This window comes from Eptesicus fuscus, chromosome 11, assembly GCF_027574615.1.
Source record: "Eptesicus fuscus isolate TK198812 chromosome 11, DD_ASM_mEF_20220401, whole genome shotgun sequence".
Lineage (NCBI taxonomy): Eukaryota > Metazoa > Chordata > Mammalia > Chiroptera > Vespertilionidae > Eptesicus > Eptesicus fuscus.
In genome coordinates this window covers 59,278,282-59,300,851 of record NC_072483.1, presented here as the reverse complement: position 1 = coordinate 59,300,851, position 22,570 = coordinate 59,278,282, and the positions used below count along the sequence as shown (strand labels likewise).

The following is a 22,570-nucleotide window of genomic DNA, read 5'->3' as shown; positions in this document are numbered from 1 at the left end:
AGACTAGGAGGCAGATGGTGGCTGGAAGTCAGTGTTGAGCTGACCTGGGTTTTCTGTTGTCTACTTTGAAATGTGGGAGTGTTTATACCCCTGTTTTGGATTTCCACTGTCTGGGTTTAGAAGAATTCCTCGGCCTGGGAGTGCCAGGCCAGCGCCTCCCCGAGTGAAACGACAAGACAGTTCGGAGGTGTTAACAGCGGACAGGTGAGGCGCGCTCTAACAGGAGGGGCAGAGGGCTTCTCCCGGTGTGTGGGACTTTAGGATAATGGAATCGGGCACATGCTGCAGGGGAAGGGGTGGAGTGGATGGTGCTGGGAAAACTTGCTGTTGAGAAAAAGAAAAACCAGGATAGACCCTCACCTGAAACCACACATGGCCTCACTTTTCAGATCAATGAGAGAGAACACAGGCACTCCCACAATTACACCTTTACAATACGTGGGGAAGATGTTCCGGTGCATTTCTCTGACCTCTGGATAGAGGATTTTCTAAGCATAAAAACAATGAGAGGAAAAAAGATTTAAAGGCTTAATTGCACAGAAATAAAAAACAAAGGTTATGAGCAAATCGTAAACAATATAAAGGCCAGCACCAGGTAGGGCTTTGTAAGTTCACAACCTGCCAGTGGAAGCAGTAGGATCCGTAGTACAGAAGTCAACAGGCTCGGTCAGGGGTTTCAGATGGAGCAGGAGGTCGGACTTGGAAACGGCAGGTGTAGACGTTTACTCAAGTTTTGTTGCAAAGAGACCAAGAGAAGCAAAGGAAGGGCAGTGGGGAGTGGGAAGGAAGGCAGGGCCGAGGGACGTTACTAGTTCTTGTCTTTAAGACGAGAGAATGAGCACATTTTTGGGTGACAGGATGATCCCGAGCGGGCGGATTTGGTGATGTGGGGAAGCAGGCTGGGGGTGTTGGAACAGAATCCCTGAGTGGGCAAGGGGACGTGGAGAGTTAATATGTGGGTGAGATTCTGGGAGGTGAGTTCTCTCTGCCACTCGGTTTTCCTCATTCGCCAGGAGTCTGGGAGGAGGAGGAGGAGGTGAGAGGAGGGAGGAGGGCAAGCAGGTCTCCACGATAGGGGGCTGTACAGAGGTTCTCATCCAGGGGCCACCCATCCCTGGGGATGTTGGGGACGTTGGGGCCATGTCTGGAGTGGTGTCATGACTGGGGAGGAGGCGAGGCAAAGTTCTTGGCATCCAGTTGGGGGTTTGGGGCCAGGGCTGCTGCTAAACATTCTACAGTGGACAGGCAGCCCCCCACAGAGAGTGAGAGGCCCCTGTCCTGAGCTGCTCTCACGTAACCTTGCATTCAGTTCCAGATGCACGGGGTGGATGAAAACATCACCGACAAGATTTCTAATTTAATCTGATTTCTTTGTATTCAGGACAGGAAGTGGTCAAACCGTCTCCAATGTGATTGTCGACCTGCAGAACTCTGAGAACGACGAGGACGACCAGTTCGTGGTGGAGGCTGCGCCCCCGCTCTCTGAGGTCTCAGAACTCGAAGTGGTTAGTGCCCTGGCCTGGGCGTTTTGTAATGGCACTTTCACTCCAGCGTTCAGTTTTATGCAGACAGCACTTCCCTCTAATTTTTCAGTTAGTTTTCTACCCTAATTTTGCCATTCCTCTGATGAGATCCATGAAGATAGGATTTTGAGGATTCAACAAACCTGAATCTCCTTTTTTCTCCTTTCTTTCCTGCTTAGGTACACGCAGTGGAATTGGAGGAAGATGAGAAGCACGGTGAGTGCTGGTGTTGGTGTGGGTGGGAGGGTCAGACGCAGGAGTCCGACCAGCAGTAGATAGGGCTCCATGGGCACGGGTCCCTCTGAGGTTGGTACTTTTCATTCTGGGAGATGATGGATGCTGCTCCCATCCTTGGGGGACCCAGAGGGCACTCCAGGCCCTGGAGGTCAGATGTGAGCTGTTTCGTAGGTGACTCCTTTTCTTACCCGTATGGTTACATTTGGAATTGCATGACCTCCAGCGTCATTCCCAGGTGGACAGTTCTGTAATGTTATCTGCTCTATTTCATACATCTATGAAAGCAGAGAATGGGCTGATGACCCCTGTCCCCATCACACAGCTCCCACAGTGAGGCTCATCTTGTTTTATTTCAGCCTCTACCCCCAACCCCACTCCCCAGGCCCTTTACAAGTCCCAGGGCATCAGTTCTTCGGGAAACACACTGTATGTAGCGCTGAAAGATAAGGGCTCTTTTATTTTTTATTTTTAAAATATAGTTTATTGATTTATTACAGAGAGGAAGGGAGAGGGATAGAGAGTTAGAAACATCGATGAGAGAGAAACATCAGTCAGCTGCCTCCTGCACACCCCCTACTGGGGATGTGCCCACAACCAAGGTACATGCCCTTGACTGGAATCGAACCTGGGACCCTTCAGTCCGCAGGCTGACGCTCTATCCACTGAGCCAAACTGGTCAGGGCGATAAGGGCTCTTTAAAAAAATAGCCATAAATTCATTGCCATATTGACAAAAAAATTACATAATATCATCCATGCCCCTTTTTCTGTTTTGTGTATTTTTTCAGTTTGACTGGCAGTCCAGATAAGGTCCCTGCATTACAATTGATCTGACTGAAGTCTCTTTTTTAAAAGAATATATTTTATTGATTTTTTTACAGAGAGGAAGGGAGAGGGATAGAGAGTTTGAAACATCGATGACACCCCCTACTGGGGGTGTGCCCACAACCAAGGTACATGCCCTTGGCCAGAATCGAACCTGGGACCCTTCAGTCCACAGGCCAATGCTCTATCCACTGAGCCAAACCGGCTAGGGCGACTGAAGTCTCTCTTAACTCGGGGCCCTCCCACCCTTTCCCCTCATGATGTATTTGTTGAAGAAGCCAGTTGTCTGAGTTTCTCACACCTAGATGTTGCTTATTATACCCTCTATTATGCCTTTTCCCACATTGTTGTAACTTAGTTCTAGAGCAGTGATGGCGAACCTATGACACGCATGTCAGCACTGACACGCGTAGCCATTTCTGATGACACGCGGTCGCTGAGGCGGCTGCATGCCAAGGATGAAACATTTGCTGCTCCTGAGGATGAAACATTTGCGAAATAATGTTTTTTCCTCAAAGTGACACACTACCCGAGTTATGCTCAGTTTTTTGGCGAAGTTTGACACACCAAGCTCAAAAGGTTGCCCATCACTGTTCTAGAGAGTTGATCAGATTCAGGTTTTTTAAATTTAAAACATGTTTTTATTGATTGGAGAGAGAGAGAGGGAGAGAGAGAGAAACATCGATGTGAGAGAGCAACACCCATCGGCCGCCTCCTGCACACCACCTACTGGGGGTTGAGCCTGCAACCTGGCATGTTCCCTTTCAAGGAGCTGATTTCCTTGAAACACTATGAAGCTGTAGAGGTAGTTTCCACCACCAGCTGTTGTATCAGTCTGATGCAGGCTGTCGTTGTCCAATAAAGGTGATTGAAGCTGTTTTCAGTGTAGAAGGAGAAGAATAAGGACTTGGGTGTTCTTGCTGCCCCTCCGCCCATTCAGAGTAGAGTAGCTTCAAAGGGCAGAGAACAGCTGGAGCATGAAGCTGCTGCTTTCCAACAGGAGGACTCGTCAAAAAGATTCTGGAGACAAAGAAGGATTATGAGAAGCTGCAGCTGTCACCCAAACCTGGAGAGAAGGTAATGGAATGTCTTGTAAATATCAGCATTTTAGTGTCTGTTTCATACATTTACTTGGAAAAACTAGAAGCACCGTTCGAATGTGGTTACCCAGTAATGTCTGTACGTTGAAAAGCGCCCCCTCCCTCAGTGGAGAGGAAAGACACTGCGGGCTCTTGCAGTGGCTGTCACTTCCCCGGACCCTGGGTCAGTGCTGCCCTGGGTGGGCGGCAGCCTCGCTTGGGGGCTCAGGAGTCAAGGGCCAAGGCCTGCTCTGCTCTGACTCGGTGGCTCTCCCCTTCCTGCCTCCTCCATCCCTTCTCGCTGTGCAGAGTTGGGAGCTGGGCTAGGGGAGCTTTCCAGTCTGGTTTTAAATACAGGCTCCTGTATCAGGCCTCCCAGCAGTATTTCTCACAGTGTGTGATGAGCCTTTGTTGGGACCCACGGCCTCCTGCTGGCCACTGCCCCTTAGGCATGTGACCCTGGGGTGAATGCCTGCAGGCCAGGCAGTGTGCCTCAAATGTCATGTCTAGGTTTCTGTTACATTCGTTTGAAAAATAACAATAAATATTTATTTTGTGTGTGTTTTATAGAAAGCAATTTCTTAGAAAGTTCGTTGTATCAGCAGCCACAATTTCCCTGTTTTACACATACACACACGTTAATTTAATGGTTGTTTTAGATAATTCTGCTTAAAATGACCTGGTTTGTCATGAAGACGTGGCCTGAAATAGCCTGTGAGAACCATGCAGTGAGAGTAACACCAGGCGGAGCCTTTAGATGCTCACAGGAGAAACATGTTGCCCGAGGCTTCACGTGAGAGCACTGTTTGCTCCACTGAGGGAGGCCCGACTTTCTGGCTTGCTGTCTGTGGCTGTGGAAGTTTAGTCTCTCAGAGTCCTTTCCACAGGCCAGGCATTGTCCTGCCGTCCCTCACTGTCCCCAGCCCAGTGGAGGGTCTGCCTCCAGGCCAGGACTGGAGTGGTCAGCCTTCGTAATTTGTTGTGGTTTTACTTTGCGTTTCTTCTATGGCTAAGGATCCTTCCGTCCGGTTGCTGGTTCCTCCTCTTCTCACTCAGTGCTGTTGAGGTCCTGATGTGGCTGGCTGCCCTCTTCTCTCAAACTGGTCCTTTCTGTCCGTTTTACCAAGTCAGCTTCTTTAGTGGGTAATTCCGTTTTCCTATTTCCTTTTTAGTTTCTTTTGGTAGTTAGTATTTGAATCAGGATCAAGTTGACCTATGAGTGAAGGAAAGATCTGGAACAGTAGTGGCTTACATGAGGTAGAAAGTGCTTTAGCTCATGCGCCAGAGCCTGGAGTAGCAGTGACCCAGACGCCTTCCACCTCTTTCCTCCTGACCTCCATGCCTCAGGGCACCTCCTGGGCCCAGATGGCTTCCCAGTTCCAGCCTTCAGGACTGCATTCCAGCCAGAAGGAAGGAGGAAAAGGGAAGTTGGAGAAGGGCACACCCCTTCTCTCTCAGGCTATATATTGGGAGTTGTGCACACCATTTCCACTTACGTTATGTTGGCCACATTTTTGTCACTGAGGGAACCATGAAGTGACATTTTTATTGCAGGCATCAGTTTGCTTGGCTAACAATCCAGGGCTCCATTAACACAGACTAAAACTTGCCAGGTGTCCTCACTGCCTGGCACACTCAGAAGTGATAATATTTGCAAGGCACGGGTAAGTGGAGGAGGCTGCCTGCCTGGCTGGGGCCGAGGATTTCTGGAACTAGCACGTCTGCCACATGTGGCTGCTCTCAGTGGCAGGAAGCTTCTCAGAGGTCAGAAACGGGGTTGACCAGCAGTCTCCACAGTGCTTCTTCAGGAAATTGTTCGTTTCATTCATGCTTTACAAAGTCATGGCAAGAACATGTCTGCATTATACTTTATGATTTAAAAATATATCTATAGTTATAGTTTTCCTTCCCTTCTGGAAATGTCATCTTTTTTTTCCCCTTGAGACTTTTGAAAAACTACTGAAGTAGGCACTCCCTAGCAAAGAATCAACTTTGATTTTGTAGATACTCACTTTTGTGTTGTTTTCAGTGATTTCTGCTCTTTTTCCTTTTAATTTCTTTTTTTAAATATATTTTTATTGATTTCAGAGAGGAAGGGAGAGGGAGAGATAGAAACATCAGTGAGGAGAGAGAATCATTGATCGGCTGCCTCCTGCACGCCCCCTACTGGGGATCGAGCTCGCAACCCCGGCATGTGCCCTTGACTGGAATAAAACCCAGGACCCTTCAGTCGGCAGGCCCATACTCTATCCATTGAGCCAAACCAGTTAAGGCCCTTTTAATTTATTTAGGTGTTTACTTTTTCTAGCCTCTTGTGTAAAACTTAGCTCATTTATTTTTAGTTTTTGTCGTTTTAAAAATTAATATATTCACTATACATTTCTCTTTAAGCATGCTTTAGCCTTGAATTTTAAATTTCTTAAATAACAAATTAATATTAAATATTAAATTTTCTTACATTTTAATATGAAGTCCTTTGTTGTTATTTCTTCTAGACATGTAGGCTACTTAGGAGTCTGTTCTTTAGCTTTTAAATATAAGGCTTTTTTAAGTATTTTTTCTAAAATATATTTTATTGATTTTTTACAGAGAGGAAGGGAGAGGGATAGAGAGTTAGAAACATCGATGAGAGAGAGACATTGATCAGCTGCCTCCTGCACACCTCCCCTGGGGATGTGCCCGCAACCAAGGTACATGCCCTTGACCGGAATCGAACCTGGGACCCTTCAGTCCGCAGGCCGATGCTCTATCCACTGAGCCAAACCGGTTTCGGCTAAAAGTCTTTTTTCTTTTTAAATCCTCACCCAAGGACATGTTCATTGATTTTTTTAGAGAGAAGTTAAAGTGGCGGGGAGAGAGAGAAACATTGATCGGTTGCCTCCCGTACATGCCTTGATCAGGGCTGGAGATCAAACCTGCAATCCGGGCATGTGCCCTGACTGGGAATCGAACCTGAGACCTTTTGGTGTATGGGACGATGCTCCATTTAACTGAGCCACACGCCCAGAGCTAAAAAGTCTTTTTATTGACAGTACCTAACATAACTGCACGTTCAGCGAATATGGTCTACATGATATTGATTATTTGGAAGTGAGCCTTTCTTCTTGGCCTGGCTGTGGTCAGTGTCTGTAAAAGCTTTAGAGTGCTCGCACAGTGGTTCTACCTTCTACACCTTGGGGCGAGGCTTCAGTACACCCTGTTGACTTCCAGGGGAGGTAATTGTAATGTACTCAATGCCTGTGGGCTGTAGCTGCCTGTTATTATTGATTTATACAAATTAATTATATTACTTGCATATCTGCTATCTCTAAAAATTCAATACTAGTCCTGGGTGGTGTCCTTAGTGGTTAGAGCATTGCCCCGTACTCCGAAGGGTCTCGGTTTCAATTCCAGTCAAGGGCACGTACCCAGATTGCAGGTTCAATCCCCGGCCCCAGTAGGGGTACATGCCAGAGGCAGCCAATCCATGTGTCTCTCTGACATCGATGTTTCTCTCTCTCCTCCCCTTCCCTACCACTCTCTCTAAAAATCAATGGAAAAATATCCTCGGGTGAGGATTAACAACAACACAACAAATTCAAATACTAGGTGTTTTCTCTGCTTTTCACATGTAAGTTATAGTGTGCCCTTAGTCTTAGTACTTTTACTTTTTTTGGAGGGAGCCTTTTTTTTCTTCAATGCTAAGGAAATACATATTTGTAATCTGGGCATCTCTCCAGCCTGTCTTTGAAGTTTTGTTGGAAGAAAAGCCATTTCTTAGTGTACTAATGGATTGAATAATATATTATAAAATAAATATAAATAAATATGTGAATCAGACTGCTTTGAGCATTTTTTTCATTATCCTGACTTATTTGTTCTCTTTTCAAGAGGAAATATTAAACTTTGCTAATAGTAAGATATTAGTTTGTGCCAACATTTTTTTTCCTTCAGATTTATGAAGCTTTTGAAAAACAACCAGAAAAGCACTTTTATTAGTGTTTCTTATACTTTATAAATACTTGTGTTTTAAACTTTGTAAATGAAGATGCTTTGGAATAATAACCAGTGATTTCAAAGGTGGTTAACTCACTTTTGGGGATTGTGTGAAGATTGCTCTCTTCTGAGTTTTCAGTCTTTTTTTTAATTCTCTTCTTTTAGCTTTTTTTTTCATGTTATATCTATTCTAATTGAATGTAAATTTCATACTTTCTTTTTTTTTTAAGGTTTTTTGTTGTTGTTGTTAATCTTCACCTGAGGATATGTTTTCTATTGCTTTTTAGAAGAGTGGAAGGGAGGGGGGAGGAGGAGGAGAGAGAGAAACATTGATGTGAGAGAGACACATTGACTAGTTGCCTCCCCTATGCACCTGAGAGGAGTGAACCCACAACCCAGGTAAGTGACCGGACTCTAACCTGGGACCCTTTAGTCCGAAGGCCAACAGCACTCTATCCACTGAGCCAAACTGGCTAGGGCAAAATATCTCCGGTTTGATTGACTTTGGCAGCCTAAGTCTGTAGGTGTAAATTCAGTTACTAAGTAGTGTAGACATGGTGTTTATATATATTAACTGTGACACATTAAGGAATGTGTGAGGGGTCGACATCACATTAGCCACAGGATGGAAATCAGTGGATAGAACTGGAGTTCAGGTTGGCTTTAGTCAGACTGACTGTAACGTGGTGAAGCTCGGGAAAGTGCAGGTGGTCGGGAAAGCAGTCGGGAAAACCGAAGGGACTTGGACCCACGTTACAGAAGCTGGAGCTGCCCGGTGATCTTGGGTCCAGCCACGGAAGACTAGCCCTCAGTAGTTTGAAGAGGTCTGAGGACAAAGTCCTGCAAAATACTGAGGACTAGGCCCTGACTGGTTTGGCGCAGTGGATAGAGCCTTGGGCTTTGGACGGAAAGGTCCCGGGTTCAATTCCAGTCAAGGGCATGTACCTTGGTTGGTTGCAGGCGTGCAGGAGGCAGCTGATCAATGTTTCTCTCTCATTGATGTTTCTAACTCTATCCCTCTCCCTTCCTCTCTGTAAAAAAACTACTGAGGACTAGTCTTCGTTAGGAGGCGTAACGGACATTTCCCACGAGGCTTCTAGGGTCAGGACACAGTGAGGAGAGGCCATGGTGAGGAGGGGCCATGGCCTGGGTGAGCCCCACAGAATCTGCTGGGTGGAGCTTTTAGCCCCTGCAGTGTAGCCGTCCTGACTGCAGGCTACTGGCAGTGGGGACCCGCCTCAGCTTTCTGGCTCTGTGGTTTTCTGCCACAACTTGAAAATTTGTAGTTTGGACAGTAATACAGATTTCAAGTGAAGTGTGATAGGAATGAAGTTAAAACAGCGTCTGACCTAGATTAGTATGACATTAAACATAAAGCATGCTATTTTATTTTTTAAAATACATTTTATTGATTTCTTATAGAGAGGAAGGGAGAGGGATAGAGAGCTAGAAACATCACCAGCTGCCTCCTGCACACCCCTTACCAGGGATGTGCCCGCAACCAAGGTACATGCCCTTGACCGGAATCGAACCTGGGAACCCCCAGTCCTCAAGCCGAGGCTCTATCCACTGAGCCAAACCGGCTTCAGCTAAAGCATGATATTTTAGAGGCACTGTGGTACTTCCCATGAAAGCAAGAAGCTTAACCTGCTGTGAGTCTGCACGCCACGCTCTTATGTTCTGGATACAAAGGGAACTCACAGTATTGGAAGGGCAGAGGGTAGTCCTGTGCTGACCCTTGTCACAAGTGGCGCGGGGACACTTGAAAAGTGGCAGATCCATGCTGGAGCGCCTCTCGTGTGAAATACACAGCTGATGTCGAAGACTTAGAAGGAAAGAAGGACATAAAATCCTGTTAGTAATTTTTATACTAACTATATGTTGAAACAATATTTTAGATATATTGAGTTAAATAAATTTTTTGAAATTAATTTCACCTATTTTATTTTTAACTGAAACTGTTGGAAAATGTTAAATTGTCTATGTGGTCCACATATTTGTATTGGGCAGCATTGGTATGGATGAAATGAATTAAGCTGAGCATTAAAACCAGTTAAGCAAGTAGAATTGAACATAACTCTCACTACAGAATTGAATGCAAAAGTCCTAAACCAGTTTTCAAAAATTAGTTTATAGAAAAATAACATCATAGAAGATAGTAGGGTATAGGGTCAAGGGAGTTAAAACCACATTAAAACCATAATTTATTCCAAAGTATTTTTCCTGAACTTGCCCTGACCGGGGATCAAACCTGAAACTTGGGTATGTGCTCTGTCCTGGGAATTGAACCTGCCACCTTTGGTGTATGGGACGGTACTCTAACGCAGCGGTTGCCAATCTGTCAGACCTCATGGACCACCAGTGGTCCGTGGACCATCGGTTGGCGAGTGCTGCTCTAACCAACTGAGCCACCTGGCCAGGGTGCAGAAGCTTTTTTCTTCACTTACTTTGAGGTGTCTTGGTGGCTGAGTTTTTTACTTTAGTTTTTAACTTTTCTCAGTCTTATCTATTATGATTAGTGCTTTTTGTGCCTCAATTAAGAAATCTCTGTTCTGAGGTCAGAAAGAGCCCCCAATGTGTCTCTGTAAACGCCTACTGTTTTCTCTGCAGAGGATATGCCCGTCTTTGGCTACATTGTATCTGGATACTCTTGAGTTTATTCGGCTATTGTAACACTGCATGTTTTAAATTTGTGTTCTAATTCTTTATTGCCAGGAGGTAGGAATGCTGTTGACACAACCAGCCTCATTGATACACTGATTGTTTTCTAAATGTGTTGATTTTTTTATGTTTCTGTGCTTTAATAGCGGCTGGATACTGACTGGATGATAGAGAGGTACAGGTGGGGTTTTAGGAGGTTAAGGGACTTACCTGAGGTGGGACTGGGGACAGGTGAGCGGGCAGGTTGGATTCACACCCAAGTGTTCTGGCCCCAGGCCATGCTCTTTCTTATGAGCTACACTGGCTGTTCGTGTCACCCTGAGTTGCACAGCCTTAATTTCCCCCTTTCCATCCTTGCACTTTGCTTTTATTGCCTGATTACTCTGGCCACCTGTTTCCTTCCTGATTTTTAATGGGGACACTTCCGAAATTTACCCTTGTCTGGTATTTGTTGTAGCAAATTGATGGAAAAGGTACAGTTTTCCCCCAGTATGGGGCTTTATCATGAATTGAGTGGTGAATTTTACTAAATGCTTTTTCTGTGATGATTGACATGATTCTGTTTTATTTACTAAGTGACATTTATAGCTATTCTAAATATTAAATTACTAGAGGCCCACTTCACGAAATTCATGCATGGATAGGGTCCCTAGCGGCTGCTGGCTGCTGGCCGGGGCCTTCCTTCCTTCCACGCCACCCCCTGGTGGTCAGTGCACGTCATAGCAAGTGATCGAACTCCTGGTCAGTCGAACTCCCGAGGGGGACATTTTGCATATTAGGTTTTTATATATAGAGATTCTTACATTTTTGTAATAAAACCAGCATTGTGATGTTTTATTATCTTCCTATCTATCCACTGTTAGATTGTAGTTGATAATTAGTATTTATATTCATGGATGAAACGGGCCCATGATTTTCTTTCCTGCTCTTGTCTGAGTTCCAGGTTAAAAATGAATGGGGAGTGTTAAAAATGAATGCAAAAGTCCTAAACCAGTTTTCAAAAATTAGTTTATAGAAAAATAACATCATAGAAGATAGTAGGGTATAGGGTCAAGGGAGTTAAAACCACATTAAAACCATAATTTATTCCAAAGTATTTTTCCTGAACTTGCCCTGACCGGGGATCAAACCTGAAACTTGGGTATGTGCTCTGTCCTGGGAATTGAACCTGCCACCTTTGGTGTATGGGACGGTACTCTAACGCAGCGGTTGCCAATCTGTCAGACCTCATGGACCACCAGTGGTCCGTGGACCATCGGTTGGCGAGTGCTGCTCTAACCAACTAGAATAGATTGTCGGTAGAATGATATTGTGTCTTGACAACTGGTGGGACTCCCCTGTAAAACTGAGCGTGATGTTTCTTTGGTGGAAAAAATTGAAACTACTGCTTTTATTTTTATATTAATTATGGGAGTATTTAGGCTTTCTGTTTCTTCTCAAGTCAGTCCCAGTTATCAATTTCTTTAAAAAATTTTAAGTTTATTGTCTTGATAGAATTCTTTTAAATATCTGCTCTATTTATAGTTCAGTTTTGCTCTCTTTTTACTAATTATACTTTCTATTTGTGCCTTTTAAAAAATTGTTTCCCCCCCAGAAACTTGTCTATCTTCTTAAACCACCAACTTTTGGCTTTGTTGATTTTCTCTTTGGATTTTTGCTTTTCTTTTTCACTGATATCTTCAATTTTTAAACAAATTGCTTTCCATCCTAGCTGGTGTTGCTTTGGGGTTAGAGCATCGGCCCAAGCACCAAGTAGTCTTGGGTTCAATTCCTGGTCAAGGGCACATACCTGGATTGCAGGTTTGATCCCCAGCCTGATCTCTCTCACATCGCTCGCTCTCTCTCTCTGTCTTTATCTCTTTCTCTCTACCCTCTCCCTTTCGCCCTCCCACTCTCTAAAAAGCAATAGGAAAAATATCCTTGGGTGAATATTAACAAAACAAAAATTTTCTTCCTTTTTACTCTGTGTTTATTCTGGAAGAATAAAAGTAAAGGTTAGGAATTACTAAAGCATGTATTTTATTATATAATTAATTGTGAAGTGCAATATATTTTAGATTGAAAACTGTTCCCTATTAGAGAAATATAGTCTCATCTGTTTCCTTTGTCAATTTCTTCCTCATTTGTGCTGCTACATCAGGTAAAGAGTCAGATGTTTCAGTTAAAAAAAAATGCAAGTCAGTTATAGTATCCATTAAACGTGACTTGCTTATCTTACATTTAACCAAAAAATTATTCTCGAACCAAATAATATCACCAGTAAGGGAGTTGTCTCTTAAAAATAAGTGGCATGTATACAATTCAGCACCCATTTTGATGAAAACTCATCTGAACTGGGGTAGAAAGGTACTTTGAACCCGGGGAGCAAGAAAGCCTGTGTGCGTGCTTTTAACAGGACTTTGCTAGGAACTGCATTGAGAAGCCAAGGAATTTTACCAAGAAATAGAAAAGGTCTGGAAAAAATCAAGACACTGTGCTCCTGGATGGGAAATGCAATGTTATAGAGATGTCATTTCTCTGAAATTAACTTATAAATTTAATGTAATTCTAATAAATGTTCAGTGGAGGTTTGGAACTTGGCAAAGAATATTCTTAAGTTCATCTGGAAGATAAATATATGAGAATAGCCTTTCATAAAAATGTTTGAAAGGCCCAGTATTAGGCCAGTAATGTCATATTCTTAACTTACTTTCATTTCTTTAGGTAGAGAAGGGAGTCTTTTAGTTGAGAATTTGAGTTCTGCATTTCCCTGTTGCCTGCTTGCCTTGTTAATGTCAGTGTTAAATTATTTCCATTTTCAGGTTGGTGGGAAAGGCGGGTCTGAACGTTGTCTTCTCTTTCTGTGCACTAACCTTTGCTTCAGCCACAGTGCCCCCTGGTCTCATGCCAAGCTCCCTACGCTGACCTTACCCAGACTTCCAAGGCCGTCCCTTGGTCCTTTGCACGGACAGGACTGTTTGTAGGAGTAGCTAACATTGAGTGATCTGCACCGGCTGTGGGAGGTCCCTTATCTGCCTTTCTCCTCTGAGAGAAGCTTACCAGTTGGTTATTCTGTGTTGTGGACAATATGGTCATTATAGCAGACATTTACAGAGCACGTGTTATGACTAAGGACTTATATATGTCTCTCTATTTAATCCTCAGTGATCTGTGAGACAGGTGTCTTCCCCATTTTCTAGTTGGGAAACAAACGTTATCTTGTCCAAGATGACATAGACGGTAAGCCACAGAGGTCAGACATCACCCCAGGCCCGACAGTCCCAGCCTGCGCAGTGAAACCACAGGGGGCACAGCTCTCGTACCTGCATCCAGGAGCCTCCTACTCGTGTGATTTCTGTCTGTAGCTGCTTCGTGCGCAGGCTCTGCACCTAGAAGGTTGCTTGCTTGGGGCCATGCATGTTCTGACCTGAGCGGCAGCTTCTCTCTGCGGCCAGGGCCTTGGCTCAGTGCTGACTGCCTGCAGCTGTCACTGCAGAGCTGCCACTGACTCCACAGCTCTCAGAGCTTACAAATATAATACTGCTCCATGAATGAACCATATTTGATGTCAATTGGGTTAGCCCTTTGGGAACTGTTTGACATTGTGTCCTAAGTTAGAGGCAGGCATACCCTTTGACACCCAGTGGCCCTACACATGGCATGTCCGGCCCTTGTGTGCTGGGACGTGTGTGAGATTGTTCAGAGCTGCATGGTTTGTAAGAGCCCAGACCCAGAACGACCCATGTGTCTGTCAGCCGTGGGGAGGATGAGTAAATCATGGTGTAGTCCTAAAATGAAATGCCATTCAGCAAAGCAAAGGAGTGAAATACGAGTGCAAGTGACAACATGGCTGACCCTGGAACGTGCTGTTGAGCAGAAGAGGCCGATGCGCATGGGTGCGGGCATACGGTTCCCTTTGTCCTGTGGGAGTGGAACGGGCAGGGAGATAGCCACAGGCCAAGGTGCCCTCCAGGACTGTCACCTCGGAGGACGGCCTCGGGCTTCGGGGACGCAGCCTGCACGTGTCACTTTATCATTTGTTAAACGCTGCACTCATGTTTTCTGGGCTTTTCTGTGAGTGTGTGGAAAAGTTAACGTGCTTTACGAAGGAGTTTGATGCTGGAATATTTCTGGGTGAACAGGACACTCGATAGTCGGTGTCTGCTCTTCTGTTGTAACTTGAACACAGGCATTCTCAGTTTATGAGAACAAGGAACTTTAAAAAATCCTCACCTGAGGATATGTTTTATGAATTTAGAGGGGAAGGGGGAGAAAGAGGATGAAAGGGGGGAAGGGGACAGTGGGAGATAAGCTTCTATAAGTTGCCTCCCTTACACATCCCCACAGGGGATGGAACCCACAACCTAGGTATGTGCCCTGACCAGGCATTGGACTGGCAACCCCCTCCTGTGCCCTCCTGCCATAAGACTGAGGATGTTTCTTTCCATATTCTCTCACTGATGGTAGGAGAGGTCCCTTGCCTTGGAGTCAGCATGGAAGAAGGAGAAGGACATCGTTTCCAAGGAGATAGAGAAGCTTCGCCTGTCCATCCAGACACTGTGCAAGAGTGCGCTGCCCCTGGGCAAAATCATGGACTACCTCCAGGAGGACGCTGACGCCATGCAAAACGAGCTGCAGCTGTGGCATCATGAGAACCAGGAGCATGCTGAGGCCCTGCAGAAGGAGCAGAGGTCAGGGGCGGGGCCAGTGTGGGCGTGGTCAGGGGCGGGGTCCAGGTGGAGGGGATGCGGGGACTCTCCCAAGTCTGCAGGCCTCTGCCCCACCTCCTTCCCGCACCCCCCCCCCCCCCCCCGCCCCCCGCCCTCCTCCCACGTCTTGGTTCCTCATTCCCATCGGGGTGTGCATTTTTTTGTAGCAGTTAGAAAGGATTTGCAGTTAATGTTCATACACAAAACAGATTTAGGCATTAAAAAAATAGAGGAAGCTTTGCTGTTTGGATACCATATTTTTCATGTGTTTTATCAAAATTCCCCAAGTTTTATCTGTTTACAGTTCAAAAGTATTTTATTTTTTTACTCTAAAAGAACTGCCGGTGAACCCATTTTGAAATTGCTACTATAAAAGAAATGTAATAGTCATTAAAAAGATAATTTTTGAATAATGTTTGATATTCGGTAATTATAATCAGTGAATCTAGGATGCATGTAACTGTATCAACTGTTGTGTTTTTGCCCTGGTCAGCATTGCTCAGTTCACTGAAGGGTGTTGGGTTTGATTCCCCATCAAGGGCATATACCTAGGTTGCATGTTCGATCCCGACCTGGTGGGGGTGTGTGAGGGAGGCATCAATGTTTCTCTCTCTCCTTCCCTCCCTCCCGTTCACCCTCTAAAAAAATCAGTGGAAAAGAGAAAGAAATACTAGCCTCCTTTGTATAAGTTTCATGTTTAGCTTCACTTTTGGTTGTGGCGGGGATGTGACAATGAGTGGATCTTCCCCAGGCATGAGGTTTCCGTCCCTTTATGTCATGATCATGTACACTTACATTTTTACCCCTTTTCTTTGGATGAAATAAGCACTTTTGTAGTCTTCCAGTGTTTTAATTAAGAAGCAAATCTAGAGTGAGACGGGATACTTACAAGCCGCTGGTTTTGTTCCCATCAGTATCACGGACAGTGCCGTGGAACCCTTGAAGGTGGAGCTGGCGGAGCTGGAGCAGCTGATTAAAGACCAGCAGGACAAGATCTGTGCCGTGAAGGCCAACATCCTGAAGAACGAGGAGAAAATTCAGAAAATGGTGTACAGTATCAATCTGAGTTCAAGAAGGTGAAAGCTAAAAAATTTCAAAGATTTGAAGTCATCCTCAGTTTGAAAATAAAAAGGCAGATAGAACATCATTTCTCTTTAACTCAATTTGCAAAAAAAAAAAAAAAGAACAATTTATAATGTTATCCAACTAATTTTCAGAGCTTTCAAAACAGTAGGCACATTCAGTGTATAACAAGACCATGTTTTCTACCTTCCTCGGGCTAGACTGCTCATTAGTTATAAACAGCTCTTCCAAACACCTGTGTGGGGATTGCTTTGCAGGCATGTTCTGTCCGCAGCAGCCTGTGGAGGTTAGTTCTGTACTGAAGTTCTCTGGCAGGAGTGCTGTTGGCGAACAGTGGTCATAGATTTCAGTTTTCAGGTTTTGTGAGGACTTCTGCAGGTCAGACACTGGAGGAAGGATGACTATACTTTTTGAGGCACTTTATAAATAGAATGAGGCCTGAACATGAACGGATTATATTTTTAATCCATTTGCACTTGAAAAGGGTTAATTCAGCCTATATTTTTATAAGGATGCAGGTGAACTCTTTTTAAAACCTCTTCATAATTGTATCTAATTCTTTATGTAATTTTCTTATTGGTTCCTGTTATCTTTTGCTTGTGTTTCTAACCCATAAAGTTCATACATGTAAGAAGGCGATTTCAATGTGGCCATCATGACATTGTCTGGACACGAGTTTGTCCCGGCCATCCTCACTTTCTCTGCATCGGCCCTGCGCTTCCCCAGATGGGTGCTTGTGTGGCTCTGCAGGAGGCCTGCTCTCCCAGGCCCGGCAGCACGTCTTCCCTTCCGACAGGTCTGTGCACCTGTGTACCCGAGAGATGGATAGTTTAGGGCAGTGGTCGGCAAACTCATTAGTCAACAGAGCTGCAAACCGCATGTGGCTCGTGAGCCACAGTTTGCCGACCACTGGTTTAGGGGAATCTAATAAAGAAAAACTTAAAAGGAGGCATGATTTACCAATTTTTTTGATATGACCTTTTTATGGGGGGAGGAAATTATTTTTTAAAGCCAATTTTTATTTTAAACATGGTTTATATTTAGTTTTTCATTTACATACAATACTGTACATGTTTTCCAGTTTGTATGTAAAGGGTTTCACCATTCAGAGATGTACTTACTGGTCCTGATACTTTTATTTCTAGATGCTGTATTTATTATGTAAACCAAGGAGTGCCGGTTAAGTGTTGGAATTGCCTGAGGAAGTTTTGTTTCTCTGAGGGTTAACACAAATGGCACAGCTTGGATTTTTCTTAGTGTGATTTCCAAAATAAATCTTTTACTAAGGTAGTTATATGATTTTCTAAGCTGAGTAAGTTCAAGATCAGATTACCAAGATCTGCCATTTAGAAACACTGGTCTTTTTCTCCTTTCTAAAGTGCACCGTAAAGTTCTGTTTGATCTGATTATACTAAATAGTTTATTGGAGGTGGGGAGGCATTCTAGCTACTAGTCCTTCATATACGTACAATTTGTTTTCTACTGAATTGAATGGCTTAGCCACAATCCCGAATGGCCCTATTTGGCTTCAAGTTAAGATGTCTGCCCTTTATGAATTTGTATATATGACTAGAATTTTTGTTGCAAAAAATTACATACATTGTATGTGGGTAAAATTTTGTATGAAGTAGTCTTTCAAATTGTACCATAAAATTTATTTTTTCTTTTATACATAAATCATTAAAAATAATCATATTTTTTCTATAAGTGTATGGGTTGTGCAATTCAGTTCATACCTGGAAGAAATTTACAAGCATTTTTATTTTTAAAATTTTTGAATGTCCTTTTTTTCTTTGAAGAAAGTTCAGGGAAATGCACCTTTTCATTCATATTGTGACATTTGCTTCTTTTCTGTATAAATTGAAGTTTTATAAGACAAATAAGCATTTATCAAATTTTAGGATCATTCATGAAGCTTTAGGAAGTCTCTGATTATAACTGTGTCTTTTGGATGAGTTAAATCCTGGTGTTACTTACTATTTTGATAAACTACACAAATGGGATTATTAAATGTTTTCTCTACTTTGGTTTATAAGTTTTCAGGAAGTACTGGAGTCATACTTCATAATTTTAGTTTTAAAGTTGAGCTGAGCCCAGCCCATGTGGTTCAATGGTTGAGCGTCAACCTATGAACCAGGAGGTCACGGTTCAAATCCTGGTCAGGGCACATGCCTGGGTTGTGGGCTCAATCTCCAGTAGGGGGTGTGCAGGAGGCAGCCAATCAGTGATTCTCTCTCATCATTGATATTTCTATCTCCTTCTCCCTCTCCCTTCCTCTCTGAAATCAATAAAAAATATATATTGAAAAGCTATTAAGTGTCAGGGCCCAGGGCACTTTAGGAGCCCATGAAAGTGTAAATTCTTAGAAGACAAAAGTGAACTTTTAAGTCAAAGCAAATATTTTAATGTGTAATATTAATATTTTTTGCCTTTATATCAATGCAGTTATAAAATATAAATTTTAATATTTTCTATGGAGGAAGGGCCCATGGAGGCACAAGTGTCCCGGGCTATTGTGCAGCCTGAATTGGTCACTGGGACTCACACCTATTGGTCCCCTGTGGCTGGACCCACCTCGAAGGTGACCTCGTTCTGCTCTCTGCCTGGGACCTGGGGAGCAGAGCAGCACCCGCATTCTTCCGGCGGGTTTTCCATTTCCAGGGATTAAGGCTCTGAAGGAAGGCGTCTTTGGGGCAGTTTCAATACAAACACGGATGCATTTAAAAATAGAACTTTCAAATAAAAACTCCTAAACCAAGGATTTGAAGCATTAAGCTCATTTGGATAATTGCAAAATCAAAACCTGGAGTCAGCATGTGGACTTGGCACTCTTGGCCTGCGGCGCCCCAGCTGAGAGCAGACCCGGCTCCCCCCAGAGCCCTCCTGTCGCCTGTAAAACTGCACACCCATGTCGCTATTTCCCCTCCTGCCACACCTGCCAAAACAACCATCTGTGGAATTAAAATAAAAGTCTTGGACTCCTCACCGATGAACAAGGTCACAATTTATAAAGAGCCAAGTAGTCCCTGGTGAGTTGGACTGTGTTACGGGGTCCCTTCACTTCCTCCCTGCACCCCCAAAAGGATGCGCCTGGCAGAACCCAGCCTGTGGGGCACTTCATGTCCACACTTGGCCACCACCTGCCAACCCGCAGACCCTGCCCTAGACACGGCTCACTGGGGCCTGCACGCCTGGTCTCCTGCTGCAGGTGACTATTGAACTTCCAGGAAGTTTTCAAGCCATTATGTTAAAACAAGAATAGCGGCCCGGCCGGTGTTGCTCAGTGGTTGAGTGTCAGCCTATGAACCAGGAGGTCACGGTTCAATTCCTGGTCAGGGAACATGCCTGGGTTGTGGGCTTGATCCCCAGTAGGGTGTACAGGAGGCAGCCAATCAATGATTCTCATCATTGATGTTTCTCTCCCTTCCTCTCTGAAATCAATAAAAATGTATTTAAAAAAAAAAAGAGTAGTAGATACTGAAAACTCATCACTTTCTTTTATTACATTTTACTGTTCCCTACGCCCTTGAGGCTGCCTGTGCCTTGTATCCATAGGATGGAAATACTTTGTGCCACGGCCCAGCTCTTCCTGACTCAGGTTCAGCGCAGTCACTTCTGGCCAAGGTGGGAGGAGTCGCACCGTGGAAATGGGCAGATGCCAGAGGGTGAAAGATAACGATGCACATTAACCAAAAAGTGTGTTTTATCTGCAGCCGTTCATTATGAACAGCACAAAAAGTGGAGGCCGTTCCTTCCAGTGTTCAAAAACTATCATTCAGTCCAGCAAGGGAGTCACCCGTGTCACTGCCGAGCGAGTGACATCCTCGCAGCTCCCGCTTCTCTCTTGTTAAAGTAAGTGAAGGTCAGGACTACACTGGTTTCTTACCTGCAACCGTAGTTTGGCTATGGAGTCACCAGTTCAGCCCAAATCAGCAAAAGCCTATGAGAACCAATCGTCTACATGGAAGTTACAAAAGAGAGCACGTTATATTTTATTATATGGAAATTGTGGGCTACACATCTTTATCTCACTAATTTTTTCAAAACATGTATATGTCATTGTTAACATTTATAATTCACCTCCCCCGGACCAGGGGCAGAGGTGGTCTCTGGTTCGGTCCTCTAGGTTCTGACTGGGAGCTAGGGCTCCCTTAGTGTCCTGGGCATCACCCCTGTGGGAGGCAGAGGGGCCCCTGGAGAAATCAGCTCTCCTCCCACGCCAGGGTAGGCCCTGGAGATGCCCTCTTATAACCGGAGGTTTGTCCTCCCTTCTAAGATCATCTGTTTCCTTAACAGCTCCTTCCAGTTGTGTTCCCTGAGTCCCCCGCCGCAGTAAAGGCCAGCGTGCTGGATCTGGGAGCGGGTGGAGGGGCCGCTGGGACGGCGCCAGGGAGGGGTGCTGATTGCTTTCCAGGTGACTACACCTGTCGTCCTTCCCCACAAAATAGCCACTTGAGGTTCCAACAGACATGTTTAAGGGCTTCGGATATGGCCTCCTACCCGTCAATTTATGCACATACAACACACACATAAGCACACATGTTTACACTGTTCTCAAACCATTACTTGAATAGCAGCATGCTAGTTCACTGAACAGATACCTTATTTTGGTTCAGTTGCAAGTATTTTCTCATTCCATAATGCTTTCTTCATTGCCAAATACATGTCTCATTCCCCATTCCTCCTCCCTCAATGGCCCAGCACAGTGTCAGTTCCATAAAGGGTCCATATATATATTTTTTTACCATTTATCATTTTATTGGACTTAACAAACAACATTTTGCATGTAATTTCCCCCACCCCCTTTTTGTGGTAAAATACACATAACATTTACCATTTTAACATCTTTAAGTATGTAGTTTAGTGGTATTAAGGACATTCATATTGTTGTAGAACCATCACCACCATCCCCAGAACGTTTACATTTTCCCAAACGGAGATTCTTCCCCATTAAACAGTAATTCCCCATCCCCTCATCCAGCCCCTGGCCACCCTATTCTACTTTCTATCCCCAAGAATCTGGCTACTGTGGGTCCCTCGTATATGTGGACTCACGGTATTGGTCTTTATGTGACGGGATTAATTTGCTCAGCACAATGTCTTCGAGGTTCATCCTTGTAGAAGGTGTCAGGATTCATTTTCTTTTCAAGGCTGAGTCGTAGTCCATGTGTGTCTGAACCACATTTATTCATCCATTCATCCATTGAACACTGACTGCTCTCACCCCTTGGCCATTGTGAATAATGCCGCTGTGAGTAGGGTGAACACACGTCTGTTTGTGTACTTGCTTTCCATTCGTTTGGATGTGTACCCAGAGTTCGAATTGGTAGTTCTCTGTAATTTTTTTTTTAATATTTTATTGATTTTTTACAGAGAGGAAGGGAGAGGGATAGAGAGTAGAAACATCGATGAGAGAGAAAATCGACCAGCTGCCTCCTGCACACCCCCTACTGGGGATGTGCCCGCAACCGAGGTACATGCCCTGACCGGAATCGAACCCGGGACCCTTCAGTCCGCAGACCGACGCTCTATCCACTGAGCCAAACCGGTTTCGGCATGTAATTTTTTTTTTTTTGAGGATCTGCCGGGCTGTTTTCCACAGTGGCTGGACCATTTTCTATTCCCTCCAGCTGAGCACAAGGGGCCATTTCCCTACATTTTTTTGCCACACTTGATATTTTCGTGTTCCATATTTTAAAAATCCATCCTTTCAAATTATTGGGCACAATGTGATATCTATGTGTGATCACGCTGTCGTGTCTGTGGATTGTCTTGTCCAAATCCATGTCCTAGTAGACATTTTCTATGGGATTCATCACTTACTGGCAGAGCTGTTTTCAAGTCTCCCACCCACTCTGACGGTTAATTGATTTCTCCTTGATATATTTGGTCATCTTTTGCCTTTAAATCTATCTGAATTCTTATATTTTAATTGTGTCTTGTAAACATTTGGTTTTTGTTGTTACGGAGGATTTATTCCCTTTGGGTTTATTGTACCATCTCATTAAAATGAGCTCTCTATTTTCCCCTTTGTTTTTTTTCAGATCCACTTTTTTTTGGGCCTTGTTTTGGAAAAAGAAAAAATTTTATCCTTTCTTTCTTATTCAGTTTGTTCAGATCTGTCTGGTTTGTAGATAATGCATTATATGGTTGTTATTCTGGTGGTTACCTCAGCAACTCTAATACTGACAGTTAGTATATATATCCTAAGTCTGATATATATCCAAAGTCTGATATATATCCAATTCTTCAACTTCCTTTCAACAATACAAGGACAACCCCAACTTATATGCTTTATTATCTGGTCTTTTAGTTTTGTCCTGTTTCTTAGCTCATGAATTAAAGGTTTTACTGTTGTTCAGGCAGCCAAGGTTTGTCCAAATTTACCCATATGCTTAGCCATTTCTGTTATTCCTTCTTGCACCTCAGCCCTACCCAGCAACCATTTTTATTTCTAAAATTGACCCTGTAGAATTTACATTCCGGAACGGGACGATGCG

The 22,570-nt window shown here is 44.1% G+C and overlaps 1 protein-coding gene across 5 annotated transcripts in view; it reads left to right on the top strand.

Moving 5' to 3' along the window:
- The window catches only part of TRAF3IP1 (TRAF3 interacting protein 1), a 40,175-nt gene extending 22,059 nt beyond the window's left edge, over positions 1-18,116 (top strand). For 4 of the 5 annotated variants that reach the window (XM_028140747.2, XM_028140745.2, XM_008138452.3 and 1 more), the window contains 6 exons: positions 121-204; positions 1,382-1,505; positions 1,703-1,739; positions 3,585-3,661; positions 14,746-14,969; positions 15,902-18,116. In XM_028140747.2, the coding sequence (XP_027996548.2) occupies positions 121-204; positions 1,382-1,505; positions 1,703-1,739; positions 3,585-3,661; positions 14,746-14,969; positions 15,902-16,067 (712 nt within the window). In that variant the 3' untranslated portion in view covers positions 16,068-18,116. The remainder of the gene's footprint in view (positions 1-120; positions 205-1,381; positions 1,506-1,702; positions 1,740-3,584; positions 3,662-14,745; positions 14,970-15,901) is intronic. The other variant, XM_028140746.2, reaches the window with a different exon arrangement.
- The last annotated feature ends 4,454 nt before the right edge of the window (positions 18,117-22,570 follow it).